Genomic DNA, 20,088 nt, shown 5'->3' on the forward strand with positions numbered 1-20,088 from the left:
CTGTTTTTAGTTAAACCGTGGCCTGGTAGAAGTTAAATGCCTCTCAGCAGATCTGTACTTGCTTACATGGGCAAGTACTTCTTTGAGCATTTGTTTAATAAAGAGGAAATAATGCTTGAATAAAGCAACTGAATAGGAACTTTTTTTTAACACATACTGTATCTTCTCACACCCTCCAGTTAGCCTTCTCACTAGTGTTATGAGAATGCTTTGAAAATGTTTAATTATTTTATAGAAAGGAGGGTGGCAGAGATTGAACGGCAGGTGTCAGGAGGCAAGTGCTCTACCATGGAACCACACTTTCAGCTCCACATTTAACAGATGCAAGTTCCTTTTAGGGAATTCAGAATATTTAAATCCATTGTAGAAAATACTGTACCTCTCTAGAATTTAGATATTTCTCATAACTTAACAACATTGTTTCATTTTTTTTTAAGTGATGAAATAAAGAAAACTAGTGTTGATGGCCAAAGTGTGAAAATTTCATCTGTGCCTAAACGAAACGTATCTTTGACTCGAAGTCACAGTGTGGGAGGCCCTTTGCAGAACATTGACTTCTCCCAGCGACCATTCCGTGGCATTTCAACTGTTAGTCTTCCGAGTAGTCTGCAGGGAGATGTGGTATGTATTGCTGTAACCATACTGGACCCTCTCGTAACACAGCTTCAACACGTGTAATTTAATATGAAAAGTGAGAGGTGCAAGTTTTTTGGTGGCTCACACCTGTATTTCCAGCACTCAAGGCCAAGACAGGAGGATGAAATTCAGCTTGTGCTACACAGTGAGTTTTAGGCCTGCCAGAACTACATAGCAGGACTGTTCTGTTGGGGAAGTGTCTCAGCCATTAATATGCTCCTGCACAAGGTTGAAAATTCAGAAGTTCAGATCTCCTGCACCAAAAAGCCACGTATGATGGTGCATGTCTAATAATCCAAACACCCTGTAGATGGAGACAGTAAGATCACTGGGCTTGCTCGTCAGCCCAGCTGAATCGGTGAGCTCCAGGTTCATTGAGAGACTCTGTCTCAAGGATAAGGTAGAGAGTGATTGAGGGAGGTACCCAGTGTCAGTGCCGCACACACACATGGGAACGTAGAAACTTGCCAGGTTTAGTGGTGCATGCCCGTCCCATAAATCCATAAAGAAACCGAAAGCTTTTTAAACTTAAAACTTAACTTACTTGTGTGTATATATGTATGCATGTGTTTATGTGTGTGCATGCATCATACGTGCATGTGTGTATTTGTGCATTTTGGCTTTTTGAGACATGGTCTTGCAGCTGGCTTCAAACTTGTGGGAATTCTCATGCCTCTATCTCCCAAGTTCTGGGATTACAGGCATGTGCCGCCATACCCAGCTTAAACTTATTAATATGGAAATTTTTAAAAATGTACAAGGTCTCACGATGTAGGCTAGGCTGACTTCAAACTCACAGAGATCCACCTGCCTCTGCCTTCCAAGTAGTATGTAGTACCTCTCCTGGCTTTGTTCAATAAATCTCTTTTATGCAAATCTTTTTCACTTTTCCATTATTTTGAAGGCAATATCAAACAATGTATATGCCATGTGGTAACTATTTCAGCAGGTATCTGTAAAAGATGACTTTAACAAATATAATTATAATGTTATTATTATGCCCCAAACTAGATGATCATCAGTATAATCAGTCTTACTTCAGAGTTTTAATAATTAAAGTAGTATCAAATATGTGTATGGAACGGGGTGTGGTTTTAGGCATCAAGATGAAGTCATGCCTTTCAGTTGGTACACTTTAGTCTTTAAATTGCAGGCTCCTTTCTTTTTCATTTCAGTAATTTGGATTACTGGATCTATTGTCCTTTGGGTACTAGAGGTTTCCACAATCCTGATTTGGTTGATTGCAACCTTACAAATTGGCATTTGAATATAGAAGGTTGGTTAGCTTCGGGGTTTTTTTGTTGTTGTTTGTTTTGATTTTATTTTATTCTAATATTAATTTTATTATAAAAACTTGAAAATAAAAAAATATCAAACACCAAAATTAACAAGACCCAAAGTCTGTACATCTTAATGAACTTTTATGCATTTGGAATAGCCATTTTGAAGTTGTGGGCCTTTGTGTTGGGTTTTACACTGTCACTTTTTTTTAATGTTTCATTTTTTGAGACATCTCACTATATGGTCCTAACCGACCTTGAATTCAATATGTAGATCACATTGGCCTCAAACCTGGAGCAGTTCTTTCTCTGCCAGCCACCTCTTCTAGCTGGCAAAGAAAAAAAAAAAAATTACTCCATCTTTCAGAGTTGTGAAAAAATGCATTATTTTTTAGTCTTTTAAAACTATCTTCTACATTTATTTAAAGAGCCTATTGAAATATAGATTATTAACTTTTCCTGTAATGATTTTGCTAAAGCATAATCTAGTAGCTTTTTTCTTTTGTTCATAAGCATATTTTGCTACATATAATAATAGTCCTGAATAACAGTTTTAACTGGATAGAGAAGCATAATTTCACTGCAGAGTACTGGCAAGCAAATAGAGTTAGGTAATGTCTACTTTTTATCTATTTTTAAAGGACCATCTAGGAAAGAGACCCAATCCTCCTCCTGTGTCTGTGCCCTATTTAAGTCCTCTAGTGCTTCGGAAGGAACTTGAATCTTTGCTAGAAAATGAAGGCGATCAGGTCATTCATACATCTTCCTTCATCAATCAACATCCAATCATTTTCTGGAACCTGGTTTGGTATTTCAGGCGTTTGGACCTTCCTAGCAATTTGCCAGGACTTATCCTGACATCTGAGCATTGTAATGAAGGTGTGCAGGTGAGAGTTGGGCTTCTGTACTGGCATCGCACTGCTATAGTTTGAGTGAGGCAGAACCTCAAGCTACTGAATGTACATAACGAGCTTTACAAAGTAGTAGGTAAAACCTTGGATGGGATGGTACAGTGTTTGGGATCTAAGAGCCTGCTGGTTTTGTTTGTTTTTCTTGTTTTTTTTTTATGATCTCCAGTTTTAAGGTTTTCTGGTCCAGGATGACTAACTTCTGTCTTCAGGCTCTCACAGCCACATCCCAGCCAGCAGTGAGGAGAAAATTGATAGCCAAGAGAGTATATTCTCTCTTAGAGTTCATGGAGTTGTACATCGTGTTTCCACCTATGTGTGTCAATATGGCCTGGATTTAGGTTGCTCTGGTTAGCTGTGCGGGTGGCTGGAAAAGGAAGTTTTATCATCAGCTGGCGTATTTTCTCCTGAAATATGCATAGCTATCTTATTGGAAAGGTCTTATCCATAATTTTGAGATAATATAATTAAAAGTTAGGGAAGTAATTAGTGTAAGGTAAATGCCTAATTAGTGATTACACTAAGGTCTCCAGCTGCCTGCCACTCAAAGCCCTTACTGGGGTCTCTTTCTGCAGACAGAGAGCTGCCGGCCTTTCTCTGTTTTATAATTTCAAATATCCAGAGACACCAGGCCACAAACACATTTGGCACATAACAGACTTTACTAAAGTATTATAAATTCTAGCTTGAATTGTTTATTTTAACAAGTAGTGAGTGAAAAAAGTCGCCTAGTAAAGTAATAGACACTCTTACACCATGTCTTTCTAGACTTCAGCTGTCAGGATGATTTACCTCACCTGTAAATCTTACCTTAGACTTTGTTGTAATGGTGATTGACCTCTCCTAGGCCTTTGTACCATTTATCAATGTATCCATTCAGTCTTTTAAGAAAACAAAACTTATGTGCCAGAAAATAACAAGGCAGTTTATCATCTGAAATTAATAAAAATGAAAACTTTTGTTCAGAATTTTGGGTCTAGAATTTTTTTTAAACTTGTTATCTTATTACTGATAACATTTTACTTGGGAAACTAATTCTGTTAATCTCTTTTAGCTTCCTCTATCGTCTTTGTCCCAAGACAGCAAACTTGTATATATACAACTGTTATGGGATAATATCAACCTTCATCAGGAACCAGGAGAACCTCTGTATGTCTCTTGGAGGAACTTGAGTAAGTAAAAGAGAATTGAAGACACAGGGTTGGGCTTGGTGGCACATTCCTTAAGTCCCAGGACTCAAGAGGCAGAGGCAGGTGGTTCTCTGTGACTTCTAAGCCATCCTGGTCTACATAGAACCCATTATAGTTAGACACCCTCCCCCTTTTAAAAAAGACAGAATAGTGCCTTTAATCTCAGTACTCGGGAGGCAGAGGCAGGTGGATCTCTGAGTTCAAGGCCAGCCTGTTCTACAGAATAAGTTCCAGGACAGCCAGGACTACACAGAGAAACTCTGTCTCAAAAAATCAGGTGACTAATTGAATGAATGAACAAATTAATAAAGACAAAACAGTGCTGGCAGGATGATTCAACAGGGAAGCAAGCCTGGCCAACAGAGTTTAGTCCTGGGACCCATATGGTGGAAGGAGAGACTGGCAAAAGTTGTCCCTCTGACCCGACCCCCAAACGTACATAGCCCCCACACATACATTTGTATATACATAGACACACTACAAATAAGTAAATATATATATATATATAGTGATCATCTTTACTTATGCTAACTTTGGCCTTAAGTCCTCTTTCTCAGATGTACATGTAGGTTGCTGATTTTTACTTTCATTGTGCGTGTGTTACTTTTTTTCTGTGTTTGGCATTTTGAGTAAAATAATGTCATGGAGGATTATTTTTATGATCATGTCTGTTTGGTTCTGAATGCCTCTCATGCTTGGATACCCATTTTCATACATTTTAGGAAGTACTCAGCAAGCAATTTGTCTGCTGAGCCAAATTGATAGCTTTATTTTATTTTATTTTTTTACCTTTTATTGGCATCTGAATATAACATTTCTTTAACCTGTCCCCTATATTTGATATTCTTTCTTCTTCTCGACCCTTGTCTGCTGACAAGATGCTTTCTCTTGTGTTTGTCGTTTGACTGAGTTCATCTCTCTTATTGCTAGCTTTTTTTTTTTATCTCAGTTTTTCATCCTTGTTGACAAACTTCTCATCTGTATTGCTGACATTCTTATCTATGTCTTAAAATTATTTCCTTTTACCAGGTGATGGTGGCACATGCCTTTAATCCCAGCGAGGCAGAGGCAGGTTGGATTTTTTGAGTTTCAGGCCAGCTTACTCTACAGAGTGAGTTCCAGGAAGCCAAGGCTACGCGGAAGACCTGTCTTGAGAGAGAGAGAAAAAAGATGAATAGTGAGATGGCTCAGTCTACAGGCACTTGCCTCAAAGCCTAACCACATGTGGTGGAGGGAGAGAACCAACTTCTGAAAGGTGTCCTCTAACCTCTACATGCACGCTATGTCATGGGCATGCATGCATGTATGAACACACGTACAAATAAGAATTTTTTTTAAGATGGATTGGTTGGTTCAGTGATTGCATCTCAATGAGACTTGTTTTTAAGAAATGAGGAGCTAGAGTGATGGTAGTTAACCTCAGTTAAGAGCGCTTGCTGCTCATTCAGAGGACTGGAGCTCAGTTCCCAGCACCTACATCAAGTGTGTTGTCAGGCACCTCATGACAACCTGCAAATCCAGCTCCAGGGAATCAGATACCCTCTTCTCGGGACAAGGGCAGCTGTACACAGAAATACATACATGCACATGTACACATCATGCACAAGAATAATAAAATTTTAAAATTTGAGGATTCAAGAGTATAGGTAAAGTACTTCCCTAGTACAAGACTTGAGTTAAATTCCTTAGCACAGAAATTCCTTAGCTGTCTATGGTAGTGTATGCCCATAATTCAAGCACTCAGTTAAGACAAGAAGATAGATCACAAGTTCAAGGTTAGCCCAGACAACACTGCAAGCTCCTGGTCAATTTGGACTTGCACATGTAGACCATATCTCAGAATGGATGAATTGAAGGAGTTGAAGAAGTGGTGGAGTTGCTTATTTGTACTGTCCTCTGAAGTCACTGCTGGTGTGAAGATCAAGTCTGAGATTAACCAGTAGGAAGGAGCTGGTGGTCTTAGAGAATTGTGCTGCTACTGAAGTTGAAAATGAAGAGTTACTGGTTTAGTTTGCAGCTGTGCTATTTAAGAAATTAATTATTTTATAACAGTTACTAGACATGAGGGTAGAGTAGGGTAATATTCCCATCTCCTGCTAATGTGGGTAACAGTGTGTAGTCCTAAATTATCGCATCAAAGTATATTTTTCTTGCAGGCTAAGCATACACTTTGTAAATTTATGCATGTCTAATGTTAGCATATGAGTCAACTCCACTCCATTCACACTCTTTTAACTTATGAAGTCTGTAAGTGTAAGCTCTCCAATATTTAATATAAAAAGTACAGTAGCATAAACAGGTAAAAGGGTTTTTCTTTTAAGGCTGGAAAGATGGCTCAGAGTTTAAGAGCACTGGTTGTTCTTCCAAATGTCCTCTGAGTTCAATTCCCAGCAACCCTTCTTCTGGCCTGCTGGCTTACATGCAGGCAGAATACTGTATAAATAATAAGTAAATAAATCTTAAAGTTACTTTCTCACGCTTATGTTTTAGATATTACATTGTAGATTATGTACATACGATTTTTCTTTTGTTTTTTGTGGTTTTGGTATTTTGAGACAGGGTTTTTCTGTGTAGCCCTGGTTGTCCTGAAACTCCCTCTGTAAACCAGGCTGGCCTTGACCTCAGAGATCTACCTGCCTCTGCCTCCCGAGTTCTGGGAGTAAAGGCATGTGCCACCACCACCCACCTATGATTTTTATTATCTAATAAAAATTTAACTATGAACTGGACAGTTTTTAAGCAGTTTCTTTCTCATTGGTATATTCACTTTTAGTAAAGGTTGCTCCACTACAGAATATAGTGTATCATACCCCAGCCTCAGGAAAGAAGCTGTAAGTTGGAGAAAAGGGAAGATGGTTATCCTATTTAAAGAGAGCAGAGAATGTTTTAGTAAGCGCATTATCACATGATTTTACTGACAAGTGGAAAGTGATATTGAATAGACAACTAGAGCTGACACAGCTCTGGAAACCTTGTTACTTGTTGAGAAACTTGCTTTTCATGTGTTTTCTTTAGATTCGGAGAAGAAACTGTCGCTTTTATCAGAGGAGCAGCAGGCAGCCAATGCTCTAGTTGAGACTATCAGGCAGAGTATTCAGCAGAATGATGTTCTTAAGCCCATCAACCTGCTTTCCCAGCTCATAAAACCAGATGTGAAAAGACAAAGGTAATGGTCTCTGTATGCTTTTCTTTATGCCGCTTGATTTAGCATTTTATGGTGTATGGGTTTTTTAAAACTTTTTATTAATTCTTTGTGAAATTTCACATCACACACCGCAATCTTTCTCTTCTCTCAGTCTCTTCATACCTACCCTCTGCCCTTGCAACCTTCCTGCTGAAAGAAAAAAACAAACAAACAAACAAAAAAAACACCAAAATTCATAGAGGCTACAGTGTGTCCCACAGTATACCCTTTTGTCCACACTTCCTTATTTGCAAAATGTTCATTGCTGTGAGTCATTGGTCTGGTTCAAGGCTCTGTCTCCTGCTACATTTTCAATGCTGGATCCTCTCAGATATCCTGCTGTTGCCCTGTGTCATGGAACTCCTTTAGCTTTGGATCTGCTGGACCGGCCCCTCATAGGCTCCAGCAGTTCATAGATGGGGTAGATGTTGTAGTGGGCCAATTCAAAGCCCACTACAGGATTTGGGCCTGGATAATATTTGAGCTGGTCAGCCTGCCAATTTCCTGTACCCCAGCTCACCCAATGCCACAGCAAGCAAGGGGCAGAGCCAACCTTCTGGCTCTCATGCCCTCAAACCAGCTCACTTGCACCCAGACCAGTAGATCCAGCTCTTTTGTGCTGCCCAGGGCCTGCTCTCCCAAGTGCTGCAGCTGGTGAGTGGCAGGGCCAGTTCTCCTGCCTATCGTGTGGCAAGGGGAGAGAGGAGAGCATCTCTCTTCTCTCACCCATGCCACCACACAGCATACAAATGGCGGGGCTAGCTCTCCTACACTCATACCCTTAGGGTGGGCTCACCTGCAACCTCCACAACCAAGGCCAGCTCTGCTGTGCTTTTTGGGTGAGGTGTGGGCCTCTCCTGTGTACTGCAGCTGGTGAGGGCTGGGCCTAGCTCTGCATAGCCCTCAGATGTCAGCATGGCCCCAGGTGGCAGTGAGACTGGGGACATCTGCCTGGCCTCTGGTGGTCACAGTCCCCACCTGCATCCCCTGCTGCAGGGCCATGGACCCAGACGTGGCCTTTGGTGGCAGCATAGCCCACGACTTCACCATGGTCTTAAGTAGCATCGGCCAGCTACTCACAATCAGGTGTTCCTCACTACCCTCAAGTCTCCAGTTCCTCCTCTCTTCATTGTGCCCACATCCTTCTGCTTCTCTTTCTCTCTCCACCACTTAACTTGCTCCTCTTAGTGGTGCCAGGTGCCTCTGGGTGTCTAGGGTCATCTCAGGAATGCTATGCCTTACCCTTGCCATGTGGCACTGGGCAGGGTGTCACTGGCTTGCTTTGCCCACCCTGGCCATGTGAACATGTATTTTAATTTTAATACCTCTGATTGTAAAAGAATTGAGTGTAATTCAAATATATGCATTCATGTCTGACCACAAATGTACAATGAATTAGAGAGTTTAAGTTAAACCTTAGCAAGATGAGTTATTGATGATGAAGGTGTTATGGTCCATTTTGGAAATGTTTCTCTTCTTCACTGGAGATCTAAGTACGGCTTGTGCCTTCCCATGATGACCACACAGTTTTTTCCTGTTAGAGAAAAGGATTATGAAATTATAAGTAGAATGGGTTTAGGAAAGAGATAGAAATGGTGAAGAACTCTCTCTCCTTCTGGTGCCTGATCCTTTTGTTGGGATCTCTACATGTTCCCATCTTGACTAAGTGAATTTTGCTGTAGAAGCTTTGGAAAGGGGGATACAATTATATCAAGCAGTCAAGCATTATGAATATTCTCAAAGTCCTAAGTCCTGTCTTGTCTTTTTTTTTTTTTTCTTGAGACAAGGTCTCCCCCATGTAGCCTTGGCTGGCCTGGAACTCAATATGTAGGCCATGTTGGCCTTGAACTCACTGTACACTGCCAGGTGTACTGGTTCTTATCTGCCACGGACCGGCCCAGTCGGGCTCCCGTTGTCCGCGGGAGAACAAGGCTTTGGACAGGAAGACTCGGTTTCGGTGAAGAATTGACAGACAGGGACACCTTGATGGTTTTGACTCTGCTGCAACTTTATTGAAGTCAGGCTAGTATTTTTATAGTGATCTCACAAGGAAGCACCTTAAAATTGGCATGCTTTCCAGAACATTCAGACTTTTACCAAGGATACAAAGTTTATGTTTTAACATAGGGCAGTGCCCACAAGAAATCTTTGCCTAGAAACTTTCTGATCAACGCAAACAAGAAACAAAAACCTCAAACTATGGTTCCATTATCACTGACTAGTGAAGAGGAAAGTCAGGAGCTGTAATAGCCCTCCGAGCCAAGTCGAATACCTGCCAAAGTTTAAACACACCTTTGTCAACCATCCTCCCTTATGTCCTGCTAAAGATTTATGATCTTCCCTAGGAAGAAGACGCTGAAGGGAGGGGTAAACTCATGCCAGCTGTATTTCTCATGTTATTTTTTCTTAAGAAGGAGCCTATTATTTTTTCACTATTCTTAATGCCTATTAATACTAAATCTAATTCATTACCTTTCTTAAAATTATTTATATTAAAGCCTTTAACAATCTACTAATAATAAATTTCTTTATAAAGTTAGTTGTGCTGTTTCAGGTGTCACAGAGAAAAATAAAAAAATTCATTATTCTAGCCCCAGAGCCACAACTGAAGAAGTGTAGAAATCTCAGAACACGTCTCTTCCAAGTGGGATGAGTTTGCCAGGGACCTTCCAGGGGGCGTATTTCCGGAGAAAGCATATCCCCCGCCCTGTAGCTTATGCTACTATGGCGACACTGGCGTAGGTGTAGCACATATCTGTAACCTCATTACTTAGGCCATAACAGGAAGATGGCCAAGAGTTTTATCTGCTATTTGCTTATGTTTTTGTTTGTTTGTTTGTTTTGTGGGAATATTTTCAGAATACTTTTCTTTCTTTTTTAAATAGGAGTTTATACAGAGAAATCCTTTTCTTATCATTAGTGTCTCTTGGAAGAGAAAACATTGATATTGGTAAGTTGATTAATGAGGCATTATTAAGTTTTTAGTTTTATTTTCCTTTTTGTTTTAAAGATTTGTTTATTATGTATACAGTGTTCTCCCTGCATGTAATGCATGCCTGCACAGCAGAAAAGGCCGCCAGATCTCATTATAGGTAGTTATGAGCTACCATGTAGTTGCTGGGACTTGAACTAGGACCTCTGGAAGAGCAGCCAGTGCTCTTGACCTCTGCGCCATCTCTCCAACCCCTAATTTTATTTTCTAAAATAAATAAAGGGGTTTTTAATTTATTTATTTTAAAAATAAATAAATAAATGAAGGGGTTTTGTTGTTGTTTTTAAATGGAGCTGGTGGAAGTGTTAGACCACTTGCCTAGCAGAGAACCTGCAGGGGAGAGGGAGAGGAGGAAAGAATGTAGTTGGCATGAGAAAATAGCTGCCTTTATAAAGGCTGCAAGGTCTCAATGTGATCAGACAAGCTTCCTACTCCTCCTGCCTGCCACGGCTTCTGCACCATTTCAGACTGTCCCTGCTAAAACAAAGCCTTCCTTTAAAAACAAAACCAGAACAGTTTACTGCCTTTAGCTGGGCCTGGTGCACATGCCTGTGTTCTTAGCACCTTGGGCTAAGGTTGGAGGGCAGTGTGAGGCCCCATACTAGTAAGACTGTCTTAAAACAAATCAGCAGGTGAGGTGGCTCAGTGAGTAAAGGCCACCTGCCACCACACCTGATAGATAACCCACAGAATAAAAGGAGAAATCTGAGTCCCTCAAATTGTCCTCTGACCTCTAAACATAGGCTGTGGCATGTATTCCCTACCTCACCTCACCCCCAAAATTTCAATTTAAAAAGATACTAAATAACTGCAGGCAGTGCAGTCTGTATTACATGACTCAGTATGTTTTTTTTTTAAGTGCATAGCTTTTGTTTCAACAACAGATTACAACTGCAGCTTTGAAAATGTCTTTCAGAGGCTTTTGACAATGAATATGGACTTGCATACAGAAGTCTGTCTTCAGAGATTCTTGAAAAGTTACAGAAAATCGATGCCCCCCCGAGTGTCAGTGTGGAGTGGTGCAGGAAGTGTTTCGGAGCGCCTCTCATTTGAAGAACCTTGGTAGCGTGTTGGGAGACTAGACCCTGTCTGGAAACTTCCTGTGGTTTTCCCAGCTCATAACCTGGTGAAAGCTGAAATGTCGCTCTTGGAGTAGAATACAGATGAACTGTAATTTATGCTGAGTCATCTCAGAATGTAAAATACCACTCAGTTCCCTGAGGTTTACTCATGTTGAAGATTTTTAGTTCCTGACCTGTTTCTCTGCCTCTGCTGAAAACAAAACAAAAAACTATTTTTGCATTTCACAGTGTGTATGAAAGCAATTGTCAACTTTCTAGATATTTGTTTTTAATGAAGCTGTCCAGCTGGAGAATGGCAAATTAAATTTGCCGCACCCAAAAGCAGATGAACTATTTCAGTAACTGTATGATTGTGTGTGTGGGACTATGGAGCCGTATGTGTATAAGTGTCTATTTATTAAAATCCTGAGATTGCATGTTGCAATAGTTTTCTGAAGGAGGCCTCATTGCTCAGTAAATGACCACTACACTTGTTTGTAGTCAGCAGTTCCCAAAGCATCTAAGTCTTAAATGCCTTCCCTGTGGCTTAAAATTTTATATCTTCATCTTTTAAATTATGTAATATCTTGCTTGATAGGTTGTATTTTGGATATCCAGGTGCTGCTTTCCATCTTCTTCCAATACCAAGTTAATCTCCAGTGCTCTCATTGGAACCAATAAGTAAAATGAAATTAAACTCTGTAAACCAGATTTATCCAGAACATCCTTAAAATGCTATTGTATAGTCTTTGACCCTGAAGTCTTTACTCAGGCAGGCCATTTCCACCTGTTGTTATTACTTTTTATAATACTCGTTTCATGGGAAGCAGAGGCAGGAGGAGCTCAAGTTCAAGGCCAGCCTGAACAACTTTTAGTGAGCCCGTCTCAAAAAGTTGAAAGATCTGGGAATGTAGCTCAGTGATAGAGCACTTGCCTAGCATACACAAGGCCCTAGGCTCAGTTCCTAGTACCACAAAAATAAATAAAACCTGTGGGGTGGAGAATTTGCACTGCACATAAAAGTTTTATTCTTGTACAATATTTTGATTTATATGCTTGTGAATAAGTGTGTATTTGTAAATATTGTTTTTTTAGATTGAATCAATTAAGTCTTAAAACCTTAAAGCTTATTGAGCTCATTGACAGTAGGTTTAAGAAAATCATGACCTCACATGCCCCACGTTGACATAAATTGTGCTTTTTGTTTAAAACATCCATTTAAGAACAGCAATTTTGCCTTAGCTGTCTGCATGGTTTAGAAAACCAGTGGTTGTGTGTGCACTTACAGTAACAGTGCAGATGACTAAACCAGCTGACACAAGAACTTACCTCAGTATGGTATGCATTAACAGCACGGATCTCTTCTACATGGTGGGAACTTCTAAAAATTATGTATCAGCATTTCAATGTTAAAGGTTGTTAATTTGACTTTGCAGAATTTTAGTCTGAATTTGTTAAGTGAAAAGCTTTATCAGAAATTTTATAGTCTTTATTACATTCAAATTGGATCTTTTACAGTTTCAAATATATATATTTTTACATCTTATACCTTAACATTTATTGACCCAACAAATTTTGAAATTATCTTAAATATAAAAAGTTAAATAAAAAGGAAAATCTCAAATTTGGTGTGTCTGTTGCCTTTCTAAAGCTTCTGTAAAACTTATGATAGTTCCGTGCTTAAAATCGGAAGTTGGACCTTTTGCTCTCTTCTTCAAAACTTCAGTCTTTGCTACCATTTAGATTTATGGGAACAGTTTCTGTGTTCATTGTTTTTGTTTGAGAATTTCTCTGTGTATCCCTAGCTGTCCTGGATAGAACTTGCTCTGTAAACCAGGCTGACCTTGTGCTCAGAGATTCATTGCCTCTGTCTCTGCTTGGGATTAAAGGCACCACCACTGCCCGGCTTTGTTCAGCTTTTTAAATGCTTTCTCCAGCACGTTTACAGAGAAGTACCAATCAGTTAATAGGGCAGTCTATGCTTAGTGGCTTACTTCAATCCCACTATCCGAGTTGAGGATCTAGAGTTTGAGGCCAGCCTGGGAGACCTTAAAAAAACGTCGGGCTAGAGAGATGGCTCTGCTGTTAATAGCACTGGCTGCTCTTCTGGGTTCAGTTAATTCCCAGCACCCACATGGCAGCTCACAACTGTCTGTAACTCCACTTCCACACACAGACACGCAGGCTGAATACCAATGTATATAAAATAAGAAAAACAAATCCTTTAAAAAAATGTCCTGGAACCTTTGGAAAACTTTTAAAATACTTAGATCTACTCTTAGTAACTTCCAAAATTAAATTTTGCTTAACAAAATCTTAGTTTTGATACTGTGGTTTACCTCAGATTTTTATGCTGATCCCAGCAATGTACATGGTCAATGACTTACATGAAGATGAAGGCAAATTCACAGATAACCAAGTAACACCTCATGATGCAGAGCTTCTTGAGCGCTAGGGCTGCAGGCTGGTGCCACATACCTGGCTTAATTTAAGGTTGTACTTCCCCTAGTGATCAAGCATCCAATCATGTCTGAAATGCCCTGATCTTAACCAAACAGGCAAACCTCCTGTTTTGTTACTGTGTCTCTACAATTAGAAAGCAGGGTGTTCTGTACAGTTAGAGTCAGCCAGGTGATCTCTGGGTCACACATGAGAGTTTGCCTCAAGGCAGAGCATCCCTGTTTGGGACTGTCCCTTTTTAGAGGCAGCAGAGGCTGTAAGCTGAAAACGATCGTCCTGGAACTCATTGGATGCCCAAGCCTGCTACCCGCTGCCATAAGCAGCTGGCATTGACAGTATTGGCTTTATGTGGGAGTTGGCTGTAGAATCTTGGTCCTGTTTAGCAAAATCAGTCTGCATTGTACCCAGAACTCAAGTGACCACAACATAAGTAATGCTTTGGGCTTTATTCTACTTGTTTTCTAAGGAAAGAGGTTATATTGTTTACTTTGGACCTAACTTACCTTAAGATCCTGTTCTTCCCAGTTGTGATGACTGGCAGAGACTAGCCTGGTCTACATAGTGCCAGGACAGCCAGATCTTGTCTTAGAAAAATCCTGTTCTATTCAGTCAGTTGGGCATGTTGGCACCACCAATCCCACTCAGGGAGGCTGAAGCAGAACTTACCACAGAAAGTGGGTCACATCATGTAAAGATGAAGCCTAGACAAGAGTTAAGGTTTAGCTCCAGCCTGAGAACAGGATATGAAGCAGCTACAGGTAAGATGTAAAGTCATTGACGCAAAGTTCATGTAGCTTCCACAATCAGGCTGTGCTTGAATACTGATCAGCATTAAGTTGGACTTAATGCTCTCAGCGGCATCAGTTCAATCTTGGCATAAAACAATAGCTAGGAGCTACCAAAGGCAACCGGTGGCAGTGACCTGATTTACCTAGCATGTTTAACAAAGGGGTGTTGGGATCCATAAGCAGGCATCTCTACAGCCAGCCCCAAGGGACCTGACAAACCAGATTATCAGGCATCTTGAAACCACTTATGGACCACCTGACGCCACCTGCACATGCTCTGGGTCACCTTATAAGAGAACTCGAAGCCCCTCCTCTCTCTCTCTCTCCTGCCTTGCCCAGAGACGGTCTCTGTGACCCCTTCCCCCTTCCCTTAATAAACCTCCCCATGGAACCAGTCATGTGGCGTGATTTGTGAACCCGCCGTGTAACTTTGCTGCACAATCCTAACATTGGTATGCTTGGCTGGGAATAGGTGCCTCCAGCAACCACGCTGTGTGGTGGTTGCTTTTTGGTGCTGGCACTCCACCGGAGCTGCTGGAAATCTCTTTCATTCCAAATCTGCCTTCAACCCACTTCCGGCAACTAGATAGCTATCTGCTGCATTCAACACCAGCTGGATTGGTGAGTTTCCCTCATTGGTTGGCATAAGTGTTTCTCTGGGTAAAGGAAAATTGACCATCAAGCATCCAGCAACTTCCCACTACCCTTTGAGGCAGAGGTATCCCCAACCACGGTCTTCACTGGCTACTGTTGACCCTTTTTGCTGACCTCCATTTAGGGCTTCCTTTTTCCCTTGGGAGAGATTTTTTTTCCCTCTATGTACACAGTTTTTCCCCCTCATGCTCACAGACAAAAATCCTAGCACTAGGTAAACTGTGTCTCCTACCGGCAGCCATGCCCCTGGTCGCTGGCCAACACTGATGAGTTGTTGGATCAGTTAGGACCACTCTACTGGGTCAAACCTTGCTCTTGGGATGCCTTGACAGGTCACTGATTTCTACCTTCCCAATGGGAACTGCCCATTTGTCTTTTCCTTCATCGTCCCCACTGGAATGTCTTCTGGAGAATTTTAAAACCCTATGCATGGAGACTGAGTTAAAGGCCTCTTAAGTTCATACACCTCTATAATAAAATTGGCCTACATATTCCTTAGATAATGGTTCAAATTGGCCAACTAACAGCACTTTGTTAAATCCCAATATTTTATGGGATCTTTTTACTGTCAGCAATCTGGCAAATAGAAGGAAATATCTTATGTTCAAGCTTTCTTCTCTGCTCTAAACCTTCTCTCTACTCTTCCTGTTCTCCTACCCACCTTCTAGCTATAAAGTCTCAACCTCAAGAGTTCTCTACCTTTGGCCCTGCAGATGAACCTCCACCTCATCATCCACAACCCCTGGCTTTTTCCCAACATTTGCCACCTTCCCCCCCCCCTCTGCTTCCTCCTCTTCCTCTTTGGCTTTTCCAGAACCCTCACTCCCCTCTCCAGCAACAGGCTGTCCTAGTCATCCTACTTTGGCACCCACTTTCACCCCACCAACAGCTATTAGCCCCCCTGCTACTCACTCTTGCTCTATAGCAGAGCCCCCTTCTTCCATTAAGCATAAATGAGCCTCAATTCTTCCCTTGCAGAAGGTGGTCAGTGTAGATGGCTTAGTTAAGGTGCATGTTCCCTTCTCATTAACTGAACTTTCTCAAGTAGAAAAGAGACTACGATCCTATACCTATAATCCTTTCATTAAATAATTTGAATATCTCACTCAATCTTAGAGTCTCACCTTCCATTATATATATATATATATAACCAATAACCTATTGCCTGAGGAGCACAGGCGAGTTTGGGAACGAGCTAGAACGCATGCAGATGAGGTTCACTAAACAAATGCAGCACATCTGGTAGGGGTTGAGGTGGTGCCCAACTAGGATACACAATGGGATTATAATACTCCGGAAGGCATTTAAGCCAGAGATCAGTTCATGACCTGCCTCCTGGCTGGTCTCTACAAGGCTGCTCTTAAGCCAGTTAATTTTGAAAAGTTCCAGGAGGTCATGCAGGACAAGAATGAAAACCCCGTCTCAATTCCTAGAGCTCCTTACAAAGACCCTCTTACAGCACACTAATCTAGACCCTGAAAGTACAGAGGGCAGGCAACTTCTGATGACCTATTTTTTCTCCTAGAGTTACCCTGACATCAGGGCTAAGCTAAAATGCTTAGAGAGAGGACCTCTGACTCCACAGGCAAAAGTCTTAGTGTTGTGCCATGGGAGAGATGAGAAAGCCCAAAAGCAAAAATACCAACTGCTGGCCAAGGCCATCCGACCAGCCTCAGCCACTACCCAGGCTCCCTTGCCTCCTAGGGCACGAGAGCCACAGGATCCCTGTTTCAAATGTGGTCAAAAAGGTCACTGGGCCCAGTTTTGTCCTAACCCCTGCAAGGCACCAGGGCCATGTCCAGAATGCCACCAAGAGGGACATTGGGGTGTTGACTGCAACCATTTCTCCCACGATATGGGGGCATCACTCGGCATCACTCCCAGATCGCCCTCCAGCCAATATCCTAGGCTTTGCTATAGACAACTGAAGTGCCCAGTTCCCTTGACCCGACCTCTGCTATCACCTTCCTTGTGGACCCCGGAGCCACTTACTCAGCCCTGACGGAATGCTGGGGACCAACCTCTCCCTCTAGTTCCTCTATTGTCTGGGTAGGGGGACAGCCTTGCCGGATTCTACTATTCAATCATATTTTCAGGAGTGTTCCTTTGATTCATTCCTTTTTAGTGATGTCAACCTGTCCAGTTCCCTTACTGGGAAGGGACTTTTTAGCCAAAGTGGGAGCCTCTATCTTCTTTATTCCACCCATTCGCCTAACCCCAAGCTCACCAGCGTCTTCTCTTTTTTTCTTCTAGCTACCCTATCTACCAGTTGTGACATGTCGCTTCCTTTACCAGCCTCTCAAGTGGACCCCCAAATCTGGGATGTCCAAAACCCCTCTGTGGCTAGGCGCCATTTCCCTGTGGTCATTCAGCTACAGGATCCCACCCGGCATATCACCAATCTCAATACCCACTTCCTCTCAAGAGCCTCAGGGGACTTAAGGCTATTATCACTGAGCTTCTAAGAAAAAAACCCCTATACTTGCAGTTACAAAGCCCAATGGAACCTATCGCCTGGTTCAAGACCTCTGGCTTCTCAATTCTGCAGTTGTCCCCTCCACCATGTGGTAGCTAACCCCTATATGCTCCTCTCCACTATCCCCACAGGTACCTCCCATTCATTTCTCAGTTCTGGATCTCAAGGATGCATTTTTCTTTATCCCCCTGGAGGCCCAGTCACAAAATATCTTTGCCTTCACCTGGGCTGACCCTGACACCCTTGTTTCTTCTCAGCTTCCCTGGACTGTCCTGCCCCAGGGATTCCGGGACAGCCCACACCTGTTTGGCCAAGCCCTAGCCTCTGATCTACTCTCCTTATTTCTCCCTAAATCTAAATCTAAACTTATACAATATGTAGATGACCTTCTCCTCTGTGGCCCATACCTACAAGTTAGCCAAACTAACACCTCTGCTCTTGTAAATTTCCTATCCAGCAAGGGCTATCAGGTTTCACCCTCCAAGGTCCAGTTGTCCTTCTCCGAGTCACTTACCTGGGACTAACAATAACCCCAACCCACAGGGCATCACCCTAGATAGAAAAGACCTAATACAATCTCTGGCAGTTCCCTCTACCAAAGAAGAAATTTTATCATTTCTGGGAATGGCTGGTTTCTTGCAGTCCTGGGTCCCTTCCTTTTCCCTTCTTGCCCACCCCTAATATGAGGGGCGAATCCCTTTTTGTGTGAATCCCTTTTTTTCTTTTTTTTTTTTTTGAAAGATTTATTTATTATGTATACAGTGTTATGCCTGCATGTGTGCCTATAGATCAGAAGAGGGCACCAGATCTCACTATAGATGGTTGTGAGTGAGCCACCATGTGGTTGCTGGGAATTGAACTCAGGACCTCTGGAAGAACAACCAGTGCTCTTAACTTCTGAGCCATCTCTCCAGCCCGTGAACCCCTTCTTAAGCCTATTACGAATCCCTTTTGGAGGCTCTCTTCTTGAAGCCCCAGCCCTACATCTTCCAGACTTAACCCGTCCCTCCTCCCTCTGTGTAACAGGAAAAGAGGCATATGCCCTTGGAGCCCTGGGTCACCAACTGGGACCCTCCTTTGCACCTGTAGCATACCTATCAAAAAAATTAGACCTGACAATCCAGGGATGGGCACCCTGCATTCGTGCCTTGGCAGCTGCGGAGCTCCTCATTTGAGAGTCCAAAAAACTAACTTCTGGGTCACCTATTACTGTCTTCTCGCAATCTGTCTCACCTTTTAACATATACAAGCTTACAAACTTTACCTCCTTCCAGGGTTCTTTCCCTCCAGGTGGCACTAATTGAAGGCTCTATCCTTACTTTCCAACCATGCCCACCTCTTAATATTTCAAACCTTCTTCCTCGACCTTACTCTCGCTACTCCCCATCTCATCCTTGCACAGAAACTTTAGAGGAACTATTGCCCCACCCCTCACACATACAGGAGGGCACATTACCTTAGGCCATCTATTCCTGGTACACAGAAGGCAGCTCCTTTGTACATGAGGGAGCTCAAAAAGCAGGCTATGCCATAGTGTCAGATTCTGAGGTGGTTGAGGCACAAGCTTTCTCTGCCCACACCACTAATCAATAGGCCTAACTAATAGCTCTTATTCGCCCCTTCCAATTGGCACAGGGACGATCCCTTAACATCTACAAAGACTCTAAATATGCCTTTCATATTCTTCTCTCCCATGCTGCCATCTGGAGAGAGTGTGGGTTACTTACAGCAAAGGGAGGATCTATAACCAATGCCAACCAAATTATGGCCATGCTAGAAGCCTCCCACCTTCCCATTGCCATTGAAATAGTCCACTGCTGGTCCTACTGGATGGATGATTCCATAGTTTTCAAAGGAAATACCTGGGCTGATGAGGCAGGTAAGGCTCTCGTCCCACCCACCACAGAACATCCTTACACTACAGCCCACATCTCCCCTGTCATCTCCTGACACTCGTCAGATTGTCCTATCTCCATCAGCTCTTTCATCCTAACATTCGAGCCTTGTCTAACTTTGTCAAGACCCACCTGCAGCCCATCCCTGAGGACTTGCATTTCCTAAAGTCTATTACTGCCTCTTGTAAGATTTGCCAGACCTCAGATCCTAACTTGGGATATCGTAGCCCCCCTTTCCCTACCCACCAGGCGAGAGGCTCTCTCCCTGGGACTGACTGGCAACTTGATTTTACCCACAAGCCAGCAGTCAAACATGAACGGTACATCCTGGTCTTGGACACATTCTCGGGATGGGTGGAGGTGTTCCCCACTACTAACAAAAGAGCTCAGTTTCTGATCTCCTCCGTGAGATTATCCCGTTTTGGAATCCCTACCTCCCTCCAGTCAGACAATGGTCCTGAGTTCACTTCTCAGGTTTCCCAGACCTTATCTAAAGTTCTTAATATTCCTTGGTATTTTCATATCCCATACCATCCCCAGTCCTCAGGAAAGACAGAACGAACT

The 20,088-nt window shown here is 42.3% G+C and overlaps 1 protein-coding gene across 2 annotated transcripts in view; it reads left to right on the forward strand.

Moving 5' to 3' along the window:
- Positions 1-12,875, forward strand: part of Dennd4c (DENN domain containing 4C) — a 103,344-nt gene extending 90,469 nt beyond the window's left edge. For both annotated transcript variants that reach the window (XM_021649767.2, XM_021649768.2), the window contains 6 exons: positions 438-621; positions 2,558-2,803; positions 3,879-3,996; positions 7,030-7,180; positions 10,084-10,148; positions 11,107-12,875. In XM_021649767.2, coding sequence (XP_021505442.1) covers positions 438-621; positions 2,558-2,803; positions 3,879-3,996; positions 7,030-7,180; positions 10,084-10,148; positions 11,107-11,243 — 901 coding nt within the window. In that variant the 3' untranslated portion in view covers positions 11,244-12,875. The remainder of the gene's footprint in view (positions 1-437; positions 622-2,557; positions 2,804-3,878; positions 3,997-7,029; positions 7,181-10,083; positions 10,149-11,106) is intronic.
- The last annotated feature ends 7,213 nt before the right edge of the window (positions 12,876-20,088 follow it).

The sequence above is a fragment of the Meriones unguiculatus genome, chromosome 12 (genome assembly GCF_030254825.1).
Source record: "Meriones unguiculatus strain TT.TT164.6M chromosome 12, Bangor_MerUng_6.1, whole genome shotgun sequence".
Taxonomy (NCBI): Eukaryota; Metazoa; Chordata; class Mammalia; order Rodentia; family Muridae; genus Meriones; species Meriones unguiculatus.